At 34.5% G+C, this 13,291-nt stretch overlaps 1 protein-coding gene across 1 annotated transcript; it reads right to left on the bottom strand.

The window, feature by feature from the left end:
• Nucleotides 1-130: 130 nt before the first annotated feature.
• On the bottom strand, nucleotides 131-9,955 carry LOC109096383 (solute carrier family 15 member 2-like). Its single transcript, XM_042764073.1, has 23 exons — nucleotides 9,617-9,955; nucleotides 9,083-9,129; nucleotides 8,676-8,763; nucleotides 8,411-8,552; nucleotides 8,085-8,177; nucleotides 7,842-7,941; nucleotides 7,284-7,374; nucleotides 7,076-7,153; nucleotides 6,683-6,765; nucleotides 6,492-6,575; nucleotides 6,289-6,378; nucleotides 5,516-5,560; nucleotides 5,129-5,164; nucleotides 4,461-4,549; nucleotides 3,977-4,058; nucleotides 3,731-3,856; nucleotides 2,478-2,645; nucleotides 2,318-2,364; nucleotides 2,029-2,136; nucleotides 1,836-1,932; nucleotides 1,251-1,394; nucleotides 1,074-1,178; nucleotides 131-990 (listed from the first exon to the last, which is right to left on the bottom strand). Exons 1-23 carry the CDS (start codon nucleotides 9,711-9,713, stop codon nucleotides 784-786), a joined length of 2,247 nt encoding a protein of 748 aa, XP_042620007.1. The 5' UTR covers nucleotides 9,714-9,955; the 3' UTR covers nucleotides 131-783.
• Nucleotides 9,956-13,291: the final 3,336 nt, after the last annotated feature.

The following is a 13,291-nucleotide window of genomic DNA, read 5'->3' as shown; positions in this document are numbered from 1 at the left end:
ACATTATGTACAAATGTGAGCTTAAAAATGTGCAAATGGCATTAGACAATGATATTATTGAAAATTATTCACTAACATTTTGGGGTCAGTAAGATTTTTTTTGAAAGAAATAATTTTATTAAGCAAAGACTGATTCAATTGTTCATTTATTTTTAAATTGTTTTAAAAAAACAGTGAACTTTGTATCCATCAAAGAATCCCGAAAAATGTATGACAAGTCACAAAAATAATGAGTAATTGTTTTCAGCATTGATAATATTAGGAAATGTTTATAGAGCCCAAAATCAGTATATTAGAATGATTTCTGAATGATAATGTGACACTGAAGACTGGAGTAATGGCTGCTAAATCTTCAGCTTCGCCATTGCAGGCATAATAAATTATATTTTAAAATATATTAAAATAGAAAGTTTTTCCTGTATTTTTGATCAAATAAATACAGCCTTACTTGAGCATTTGAGACTTCAAAAACAAAAATCTTACAGACCTCAATCTTTTGAAAGGTAGTGTTCATCACATTCTTAATAATTACATTTTATAACTGCTCAAAAACAGATTTCTTTTTGTAAGGTTCCATGTAAAGTGCATAATAATAATTCCTTCAGCGTAGTAAATTTCTCTTAATTCAGCTAAAATATGATCAGTAGAGATCAGCATTATGCCACATAAAGGCTCTGGAAGAAAATACCCTAACTGTGGTTAACAGTCTGATGTGAAAGAATTGAATAAGCTTATTGGCAATTAATGGTCCTGAATAGTTCATAACAAAACCCTGTCATTTTGCTACATCTTGGTTTGCTTTGGCATGTCAGTCAAGGAAACCGTCTCCTTTTTCTTACTATCAGAACTTTTTACTTTCTCATCATCTGTGTCCTCTCTGAAAGTCTTGTCCAGCTGGTCTGGATCCACATAAGTATAGAAATAGGCCATGATGGAGAAGATAATGCTGACAGCCACCAAAAGGCCAGCAAAAAGGAGGAACTCTGCCCACTGTAGATTCAAAAAGCAGTCTGTCAGTACAGGATCTATGCAATAAAACCATTCAGGTTTTTAAAAGTAAGCCCACTGCCTACCTGTTCCATCCCGGCCCCCTCTGCCACAATCAGTACAATGACATTCCCAAATGCCACAGTCATAAGCCATCCAGCCTGGAGAACAGACTTCATGCTTGCCGGTGCCTATACATAATAGCATAAGAATGAGAAATTTATGGACGCAAGCTTAAAGTACAAGGCATCTGATTGACTTACCTGTGAGTAGGAGAACTCCAAACCAGTAATGGAGAACATGACTTCTCCCGCAGTGAGGAAGACATACTGTGGAATCTGCCAAGTGATGTGAATGTTGTTGGCTTGGATATCCTCCATCTTTATGGTTGTTAGACCTTCGCTTTTCTGTGCAATAGAACCATATGAGCGTCAAGCGTCTGATTTGATGACTCTACTCTACTTACTCTGCCTCTACTGTCACTTCTGATCAATTTAATGCATCCTTTATGAATAAAAGCATTACATTCTTTAAAAAAAAAAAATGGACAAACAAGTGAGCAGATGGGGGATTCTTTCAGGAGAGGTGCTTAAACAGTCATTCCTGTCTATTTGGTGATGCAAGTGGTACAAAAACATTTCAACAGGCTGCAAAACTGAATGCTGCATGAAGTAAATATTTTGTAAGTGAAAATCTCATAGACCAGCAAAAATAGCCTATAAAAATTTCAGCCAAGTTCTCATTGAGTTCAGCACTTATAAAGTACACAGTAAACTATATCTTAAACTTTACAGTACAGTAAAAGTTGCAGAAAAAACATTAACTAGAAACTGAACTCTATCACCCACCTTTGAGAGTATGACAGTATAAAAGGCACCGAAATCAAGAAGTCCCAGGTCGATGTGATATTGGTTGGAGTTTGTTTCGCAAACAACTCCATTGTATCTGAAAGAAGAGTAAATGAAGTGAAAAACTGATCAACTGGAGAAGTTATTTGAAACTATATGGATAATGAAACGGATGTAGACCTAAAATACTCACTCTCCCCTTGGTACACTAATATTTTGAGAAATCCCATAATTAGCAGCTGCATAAAATTCATCAGTGCCAACAGTTATGTTGATATTCTCTGTATGGGTATTGATAAACCTGCAAAAGTCAAATATTGTAAGACAAAAGTGTACTGCACACGATTTCAGATAATGGCAGTTGTTTTGTCAAAGGTTAGCTTGAAGGTATTGATAATTGCAGCAAAACACTAAAGTTTAACAAAGCTGTTAAACAGTAACTTGAAACGATATAAAACAATGTTCTGCTAGTAGTAATTTACCTTAGATATGCAGCCCCGGTTTCAGATTTGGTGATGTGATCGTTAACCTGCATTTAGTTTAATAATGATTCAAATCTTTCAAATAATGGATAAAAATGTATATGCTGGTACAATCTTTGCTGATGAAATCTGAAATAAAATTTCACATCCAGGTACTCACCAATTTGCATACAATGTCACCAGATTGTGCAGTGTGCAGGAAGAGACTGTAGGCAGTCCGTTCTGTGAACGTGAGTTCACACTGGGATTCGGCTCCATTGTGAATGACAGTAACTGTGTAGAGCTGGGATTCGCCAGTAAGTGGAAGACTTGTGTATCCTGAAGGATCCTGCATGACAAGAATGTCTTCAAGAATGAGTTGCAACAATATACAATATAAATCACATTCACTCTTAAAGGGATACTCCACCCCAAAATGAAAATTTTGTCATTAATCACTTACCCCCATGTCGTTCCAAACCCGTAAAAGCTCTGTTCGTCTTTGGAACGCAATTTAAGATATTTTGGATGGAAACCTGGAGGTTTGAGACTGTCCCATAGACTGGCAAGTAAATAACAGTGTCAAGGTCCATAAAAGGTATGAAAGCGAAGCGAAGAAAACAAAAATAATAACTTTATTCAATAATTCCTTTGTTAACGGTCTCCTCTGTGTCTCTCCATATCACTGTATGCTGTGAATGCTCTTCTGTGTCATCCGCGCCACAAGGATGCGCTGTTTCTATGTGTATTTAGCTTTGATTTGAAATAAAATAGCGCATCCTTGTGGCACGGATGATACAGAAGAGCATACGTGATATGGGGAGACACAGAGGAGACCGTCGACACAGGAATTATTGAATAAAGTCATTATTTTTGTTTCCTCGCTTACAAAAAGTGTTCCCTTCACTTCATATAACCCAGATTGGATGTCTGATGGTAGATGGAGTATTCTGGCGACGACTTTAATACCTTTTATGGACCTTGACACTGCTATTTACTTGGCCTATTTACTTGTCTCAAGCCTCCAGGTTTTCATCCAAAATATCTTAAATTGTGTTAAGAAAAACAGAGCGTTTACGGGTTTGGAATGACATGAGGGTAAGTGATTAATGACCAAATTTTCATTCTGGGGTGGAGTATCCCTTTAAGTCCTCGGTAATGTCAAGTGATATTGATATTGTGATATTTCTGTTTGGGGTTTGTAAGATTTTTTTTTTAAGTTTTTGAATAAAGTCTGTTTTTGTTTTTAATGTAAAAATCTCCTCTGTCACTTTTGATCAATTTAATGCATTCTTGATGAACATAAGTATTATTTAACCAAACTTTTGAACAGTAGTGTATTATGGTAATTTGTACAGAAAAAATACATTATTTATAAGCATGAAGAGTATGGATGCAATGAAATGCACTCATGTTTTTCTGTGGTGATGTTACCTCATTTGGTTTAAGTGGATCTGAGAAGACAGTGTGTCCTGGAAACTGCACGGTGACATCTGAATCCATAAGATTATAAACCTGAACAAGGCTTTCTTTGGCAGGAGAAGGCTCCACAACAGTTTTCTGGCCAGAGAGATGAAATGTAACTTTCAGTTCATGTTAACAAGCTTTAAATGACTGCTTTTAGTGGTTCCACAGAAGATCTTTAGATGCAATATAGTCTATTTTTGAAAATGTACATACAATGACGTTGATTTCTACGACAGTTGCAGCACAGAATGCAATCGCAGCAAGGATCATGCCTACAGCCATCTTCCTAAGTGGACTGAAAATGAACAAGACAAATTAGATATAACTTGACACAGACAAGGTTGATAAGTAATCATACGAGTGTCATGTTAACATAAATAATGTTTATATCTTATGGTTATACTATAACATTTTCCCCTAGTCTAATGTTTTGCCCCATAGACGTCCATCGAAAATGCATTACTGTAAACCTTATTTTGTTTATTATTATTCATTTTTTGTAATTTATTATTGTGTGTACAACATCTCTTTATGGCAGTATTTCAGAGTGTGTATGTATGTAGATTTGTATTTGTAGATACACAGGTGAGACTGAAATATATATATGTGTGTGTGTGTGTGTGTGTGTGTGTGTGTGTGTGTGTGTGTGTGTGTGTGTGTGTGTGCGTGTGTGATTGTGCGTTTACACAGCACTCACGTGAGTTTGATCCGACACAGCCCTATCAGCGGGTATATGCCCATGTCGAAAATCGGAATAAACACCAGAATCAGCAAAGCATTCAGCATCTTAACAACACAGAAACACACACCCACTAAATGACACTATAACCATTACATGCAGAAAAGACATTGATTATGAAGGTGATAACAATAAAACTTTGTTGCTTAGGTATTTACAACCTGTCATAAACTGACTGGTCATTTTTGTATGACAGTACAACAGAGCAGGAAGAAGGAAATTTAGAGCTTCAGTAAACCTTTTTTGTCAAATGAACCTGTATAACCTTTAACCATGCATTTATATAAAAGTACTACGATTTTAAGTAATGTTTATCATTTCAGTAAATATAATCAATAATAAATGTAATGATTTATTTTGTAAGTGTTTAGTAGGGTCCAAATATCTAAGACCAATTCGAAAATATGGGATTTTTTTTTTTTTTAAACATGAAATTTAAAATTATCAAATTATGAAAAATGTTTAATTTAAATGATTGATAATGTATTGTTTTATTTTAAATTTACTCTATATGCCAGTCTTTGAACAAAAATTATATAACTGAAAATCCAGTTATGAACACCTAATGACTTTGCTGTAGCGTATGCATGTATGCGTCTATATGATGATCCTTCTGTTTGTCTCACCTGCATTTGATCAGGCTTTAGTATGAAGCCTCCACCCTGTAAAACAAATTAGGAACTCATTATTCAGATTTTTACCATTTTGTTGTCATCTTTCAGGAGTAAATTATCTTATGTTAATCTTCAATTTCATAGGAATTTCTAAAACAAAAACTGCAATAAAGTGTTAGATATTTATAACCTTTGGATTCAATAGTGACAATGTCAAAGCCTTTATATTGTTATCCAAAATGTCATCAGATCACTTCAAGGACATCATGTTATCTTTCTTCACTTGCCATATTGCTCAATTACTTATAACAAAATAATATTATGAAATGGGGTGTGACAACGTGATTCCAATAAAGTATTAATGTCTTTCCGTTGAAAGTCATACAAGAAAGGACTTACAAAATCCATGTTCATTCGAGTGGCTTGAAGAGTCCAGCGTGAACCCTAGGAATAGAACAAAGAGAGTTATTCTTAATTAACATATTTATCATATTTGATAATTCTCTGATCTAGGGCTGCACGATTATGCCAAAAATCATTATTGATGATTATTCCCTTGAAATTGTAATTGTGATAATTAATTACAATTTACACTGAATGATGTTTATACCATTGTTTGAAGCAACTGCATGCCATATTTTTATATGAAAATTAACAAGCTGAAAACACTAACTGAAAAACTTTCATTGTTTTTCTATAGTATTAAGCCTCAAATGTCAACTATACATTGGATTGGTTTCTTCTTTAAATAAAAAAGTAAAAAAATATGCATGGTATTATTATAATGTTATGCTAAAACTAAAATTAAAACAATAATAAAAAACCCTTAAGCATGCAGAAAAACATAAGTGGATTTTGAACGATTAATTTCCTCTTTAACGGATACATAATTGTGGCATCCGTAATTTTAATCATGATTAATTGTACAGCCCTACTCTGATCCTTATAAAGTATCTTCAGAGGCTGTACTGTGCTATGAACAGAAGAGCAATTTAAACTGGTTCCTTACATCATGTCCAGCAGACATTTTTTGATATTAAAGGAATTCATGATGAACATGAGGAATCAAGAAATTTTCATTTGTGGATGTACTGTCCCTTTAAGTGAAATATTGTGACTACAATTTGAGTGTCAGTGAATACAAAGGATATCAACTGAATATAACCTTGTACCTGCTGGTCAAAGAGAGCCCAAAACATAGGCAATGGAATATAGAGGACCAGCACCCTGAACACCATTTTAATTTCCTGAATGAGCCGCTTCTGTAAAAACATCAAAATCATGATTTAAGAAAAATATGTTATTAAGTAGATGGAGCAACACAACACATGATTTCACTTTGCTGGATTTGGCTTGTACAGCAACTGAAACATACCGGGTACTTCTCTTCCGCCCAATCCAGCCAGTGACTCTTTTTTGGGCTCTTCTTGGAATTCCTCCATCGATTTTGTATAGCGAACTTGTAAAAACAGAGTAAAAAATGACCATTAAGCTTTCTTTTCATGCTCCAGAATCTTCAGTAACATATTAAAGAAAGCTGTTGAGCTGTTGACAAGATTCACTTACCCCAATACATTTGCAGACACGCACCAGGACATTTCCTTCCGGAGGACTTTTCTTATATAGCCCACTTCCAGAGATAAATACCACTACAAGAATAGGTGCAAAGTTAACTACATGCATAAAAAGTTAAATAAGGTAAATAAAGGGACCCTGGCAGTGATGTAGAAACAGTATGCTCTTCTCCAAAGTGCAATAATAATCAAATATGTATTCACACAGGCATAGAAGCCGTAATGTTTTTGCAAAAAATATTTATATTATTTCTTGATTTTAAAATGCATTCCACTGCCAAAAATACATTGGTTTCAAAAATACAATCCACTCGGATTATCAATTCTTTCCAAATTCCTTCCATTTTTCCACCTCAAACTTTCTGAAAATTGAGAGGATCCTCACCTAAGGCAATGACCATTAAAGCCGCAGGAACTCCAAAGGCCAGGGCGTAGCAGTCTCCTCCAAAGCACTTCACATCACCTGTTGAGTTTGAGTGTAATATTGAACTAAGGTTTCTCTAATTGGCATGATAATCACACTTTATGACTGCTGTATACATCTTTAAAAGATTAGTTGTAGCCTTATCAGTGTAGCTTATCTTGAGGCTGACCTCTTAGTATTGGTGTGACAATGGTGGACAGGACACTTCCAGCATTGATTGACATGTAAAAGATGGAGAAGAATTTTGTCCTCTCTTCTGTCTGAATACAAAAGGGTTAAAAGAGGTTAGACATAGAGAGAAAAAAACAAATCAAAAGTTGTGTCTTATAGCCTATGTCAATTAGATTTGAAATCACCAAAATGACTGCATTCCTAAAAACTTATATACAACAAAAATCACACTTTTAGATAATTTTTATAAAAATAATAATAATAATAATAATATTTATAAGGTTATGTAAATTTTTTTTTTCCATTATTTACAACAATTTGGCTCAATCTCAGATTTGACTGTGCTTTACAAAAAAATGTCCCCCTGTCCCAAAAGCATTTACAACAATTCAACCCAATATCAGAATAAACTTTACAATAAAAAAAAATGTATATAACACGACTGAAAAAGAAAAAACTACACTCAGATTTGACTGTGCTTTACAAAAAAATTTATGGATTTTGACAGGTATAAATAGGGCCACTGTAGCTGAAATAATTTCATATTGTGACTTACATTCTCTTCATCAAACTGGTCACCACCAAATGCTGCAACACATGGTTTGATCCCCCCTGTCCCAAAAGCTATGAGGACCAGACCAACCATTGACAAAGCTCTACAAGGAAAGAACAAAATGCTATTTTTCCTTCCTTCCTCTTCCAGAAACTAAATATTTACTTCCCTTGAAACTTGAAACAGATTTACTGTGCGGTCTCACAGCAGCGTGCTACACACTGGCTGGCATCAAAAGAAGCTTACATATGAAGAGTGCTGTCCCCCACATCAGGAATGGCACCGACGGACTTGACCACATGGCCAATCACATAGACTATAGACAGATAGATGATGGTTCTGTGAACAGAAAAAATAAATAAATAAAGTTTATTTTCAAATCAACTTTCCTATAACTCAGCTATTAATTACAGACATTAAGTACAACACTAGAGGCTGTATTCCAGAAACTTATCTTAATTCTTAAGAAATAGAACTTTTTCAAATCTTATGTAAACTTTCCATGGCTACAAATCAGATATGATATGATTCTGAGTTAGGATGTTTCTGTAATGCAGCACTACATGACTTACTTGAACTTCCCCAACCATGAGTCAGCTATCAAGGCCCCCAGAAGCGGAGTGAAGTAACACAGGCTTGAGAAAGCGTGGTACACAGCTGTAGACAGATCCTTGTCCCAGTTCAGGTAGTGGATGAAGTAAAGTGTGAGCACCGCTGTACAAATAAGATGCATCAAATACATTAATATAGTAGAAAAGAGATATTACAGAGATTTTCTTTAAATATGCAAAAATATATTTTTTCCCCAAAATGTCAAACATTTTTCAATTTAATTACCTTTCATTCCATAGTAAGAGAATCTTTCACAGAACTCGTTGACCACAATGAAAGCAATGCTAACTGGGTAGTTAGTGCCACATAATTTCTGAGCGCAACAAATAAGCATTTGATTACAAACAGGCTTGTCACATTTACACTGAAAGAAACCAAAAGATAATTAACAATATCCTAATCATAATATAAATTGTTTATTTTATTCATCGTAATTTTAAATGATAGTACGGGTTAAGAATTAACCAGGAATCAAGGCAAAAATATCACAGAACGTGACAAAAATGCTCCCATGTTGAATTCATTTGTTTTGTAGTGACTCAAGATACCATCAGATACCCAATCTACCTGCATTTTCTGAAATAAATGGGCTAATAATACTAATAAAAATTGAAAAAGGTGAAATAACTCACCGGAGAGCGCTGTCCTTTTCCATGATCCTCTGCATCAACATCTTTGTCTAGAGCAGAAAAGACAAAGAAAGAATTGGGTAGAGTAAGTGTGATATTTGAAATCTGATATAAACTCAATTCTGATGTTGATCAGCTTTTAAAAATTTGCTTCCAGATTTTACCCTATAGCCAACAGAAACAAAAAGATCCTGCAGTGCAGTTTTTATTTGTTTAGGTAGCGTGCAGTTAATAAAGCCACATAAGTCGATCACATTTCCACTGCATGCGTTCTTCATTCCTGTCATCGATTATTTGGCAGTGCATCATATTTTCGCACTGGCATTCTCAAATAAACGTGATATATAAATGCGCAGAGTTGGTTTATACGAAAACATTAACCTTTACAACAATTTTAAACTCTAAAAGTTGCAAAAATTCTCAATCCACGCATTTACAACAACACAAGTCCAACATTTAAAAAAAAAAAAAAATGTCACATCGAAAGCATTTATTATAAACATTTAAAAGTTTAAACTTAAAACCAGTCCTCGTTACCCTTCATTTTCCCCATGTCTTCAATGAGTCCAAGTGTGCATCTAGTGGATTCCTGAGCACGCGTCCAAGGCCGTCCCTCCAGAGAGTGAAAACTCATCCGCCTCTCGCTGCTGTTAAAGCTGTTTAACCTTCTTGAGTTAATGTTCTACTTCATAACAAAGAATCTGTAACTCCGAACCGGGCGGGTCGATGTGCTACATGAGACCCAACACATGCATCAGATTATGTAGTTTATGCACACTCCTAAACTGTTCATATACTGTATAAACGAACCCTGCAAACGAACAAACGGAAGCAACTGGCCAGGAAAAAGTTTTGTCTTCGGTATAGTTTACAATGCAGTGTCTTTCCTCGAGTTATATTTCAGGCTGTGGTACATGTTCCCTAATTAGTAAACTTGTGTCCCCTTCAGTGCAGCTCCCACTTCTCTCTGCAACAGGCGGAGCATCTAACGGACTGCTGGCGGTCAGACAAACACAGTGGACAAGAACTTTAGTTTTGAATGGTTCTTTAGTTAAAAATGTTCTTCAAACAAACGAATAATAGTAAGGAGAGTTATATTAAAGAGAATTATATTTTGAGTAAATATAAGTGGGGAAAATAAGTGGGGGAAAAAATAAATATTAAAAAAAAACATTTTTTTTTTTTAAGAATTATTTTCAGCAAGGCTGCATAACTGATCAAAAGGGACAGTAAAGACTTTTACATGGTAACAAACAAAGTAAATTACAATTGTAACATTATTCTTTTAAACTTTCTATTCATCAGTGAATCCTAAAAAAAAATGCATCACAGTTTCCTCAAAATTATTAAAACGGTTTTCAACATTGATAATAATAAGAAATGTTTTTGAACATCAAAGCAGTATGTTAGAATGATTTCTGAAGGATCATGTGACACTAAAGATTAAAATGCAGCTTTTCCAACATACTACTGTTTAAAATAGATTAAAAAGAAGAAGAAGAAAAAAAAGTTGTTGAAAACTGCAATAATATCTCAGTTTTACTGTAGGCTATTCATCAAATAAATGTAAGCTTGGTGAAACTTTCAAGTCTGACTGTTAGCCTCACAAAAATATCAAAATGACAGCAAAAGAGTGTCATGTCAATGAACAATAATTAGATAAATTATAGGCTTATACAGTAAATTTAAATACACACATCACTGTGTAATATATGTACAATCTGTTTTTTAGTTTTGTTTTGTTTTTTACTATTGTATTATAAAAACAATCAGTGAGGATTTTGGGTAGATCTGATTAAAGCCTCATAAAGATAACTGTAAAGATATTTGAAAATCAGGTTGCTATGAACAAGGTTGTAAAGTTTAAAGGTCTTCTGGTTATTTTCTATAAAGATTTAATGTGTCTGAGAGAGAGAACATGTCCGTGAACATGACAAATTAAAAATATTAGGCTACTTGGTGAAGGACCTGCTTCCACATTATATTTACAAATGCCACAAAGAGGTAAAGAGTGAACACATGTACATTAGTAATACCATCTATGTTTATATATATATATATATATATATATATATATATATATATATATATATATATATATATATATATATATAGGCTATATGGATGTATTTTACATATTTTTTGTTTTATTTGTTTTATGGATATATATATTATATGTGTTTTTGTTTTGTTTGTTTATTCTGCTTTGTACAATGCTTTGGAAATATGTACCTAAGTACGTCATGCCAATAAAGCAATATGAATTGAATTGAGAGAGAGAGAGAGAGAGAGAGAGAGAGAGAGAGAGAGAGAGAGAGAGAGAGAGAGAGAGAGAGAGAGGGGCTTGTAATAAGTGCCTTTTAAGCTAAGAAAACCATTTTCTTCCTATGGATAAATAATATTAAGCAAAATGATTTTTTTCGCGGTAATTTCCAACTATCTGATATCAAAGACTATAGAATGCCTTAAAGGGACTTCGTCTTATATCCAGTATCTGCCATTATTTTTTCTCCACCATTTATTATAAATCCCTTATTCCAAATAATAACTTAGCCTCTATTTCAAATAAGAAACTGGCGCTGTCAAGCTCCAGAATGACCAGAAATCCCCACAATACAAAAAGTGGTCCATGCGACTCGTGAAGTCTTCTGAAGCTCTATGATAACTTTTGTGTAAGCAACAGAAACAAACAAGTCATTCTTTATCACACCTTAGTTTTCCTTGGTGGTCTAGAACGCGCCTGACTCTCGTGCACGTTCCGTGGAAGTGCTGCGAGAAAGAGAAAGAGCCTTGTTGTGAGAACGGTGCTGTAAAGCAGGTTCATTTAGGCCCACTTCAAGAAACAAGCACTCGAGTGCTATTGCTTTCTCTATAATTATTGTTGTATTTTTTCTGTTTGTGTTTGAAATGTTCTGAGTTATTTATGTATCAGTTTTTGTATTCAAACCTTCATCCATCTGAACGCTACTGCATGAAGACTGACCAGCAGATGGTGACAGTTGCATTTCAAAGACGTTCTGATAACAAAACGAAAGGAATTTTGACTAACAGATTTGGCACTACAATGTTAAATAAACGTTCGAATCTTTGATACAAGTGTTCTTCTGATATTTTAAACCAATTTTCTTTTGACGCAGGATTGTATAGCAGTGGGAACAGGTGACTTGATAAGTGACAGGGAGTTGTTTTTCTCCGTTGCTCGATTTCTTGAAACAAAAACATAATCAGTGTTGTTTATCGAAACGAGTTACATTTAGAGCAAATTTGAGTTTGCAAAAAGTTTAGGATGTTTATATGAAAGAAAAAAAATCTTAAATCTTACACGCATCTTAGTATCTTAAATCAGTCATCTCCTCCAGAATAAGTCTGCTATGGATCAGACTGCAGTCAAACGCAAAGCATCTGGCAGCATTCTGTGCAAAAAGATGAAAGAGACAACTGATTATTATACATAACACAGAGCAATTCATTGAAAAACATGTGAAAAATGTGTGTTTTGCTGTTTTGGTACATTTAAGACAGGATAGGAGAAGAAAGTTTTTTAATGTGAGAAAATGATACACAAAAGCTTTAATAAATGTCTAGTGGTCACCGGTATTTCGTCCATTCCACCACTAGATGGCATTCTGGGATTTGTATTTGGCTGCTTTATCTGACAAAGCGCCAACTTACCAGTACAACTGTAGACATAGTAAAAATATGTCTAGTTTAATTTTGCTTTCCTTGCTTATTCACTATTACATATCAGCCTAAGATTGAACAGCAATTTTGTTTATATGTTGTTGAAATGTTTTATTCTGCTCTAAACAGAAATGAATCAGAGATCAGGGCAAGACAGTGGCTAAAATGCCTTAAAAAGCATTATTTGAAGTATAAAATCAACATAAATGAGTGCTCTCTGCCTTCTGCTCTTGAATTAAACCGTTATAGATGGAACTGCTGTGGTAGACAATGGGAGTATTGTGATTTGTTTTAATTCAGATCGACACAAAAGATGAGTTCCCAGAGCAATGCAGATTTATTGGGCTTGTTCTGGCTGCTTGGCCCATGCTCACTCTGATCGGTTATTACATCTTCTCAGCCTGTGACCTCGTGGGTCATTAAGGACCTCAGAATGGCCACACTGGCCCACAGCCCATTTCATGCTGTTTATTTGTCCACGGAATTACTATATTTAATGATAGAAGAAACTGCCAAATTCAACAAACATAA

This window comes from Cyprinus carpio, chromosome A9 (genome assembly GCF_018340385.1).
Source record: "Cyprinus carpio isolate SPL01 chromosome A9, ASM1834038v1, whole genome shotgun sequence".
NCBI lineage: Eukaryota > Metazoa > Chordata > Actinopteri > Cypriniformes > Cyprinidae > Cyprinus > Cyprinus carpio.
Note: the sequence above shows the minus strand (reverse complement) of the source record. Positions and strands in the feature narration are given on the sequence as shown.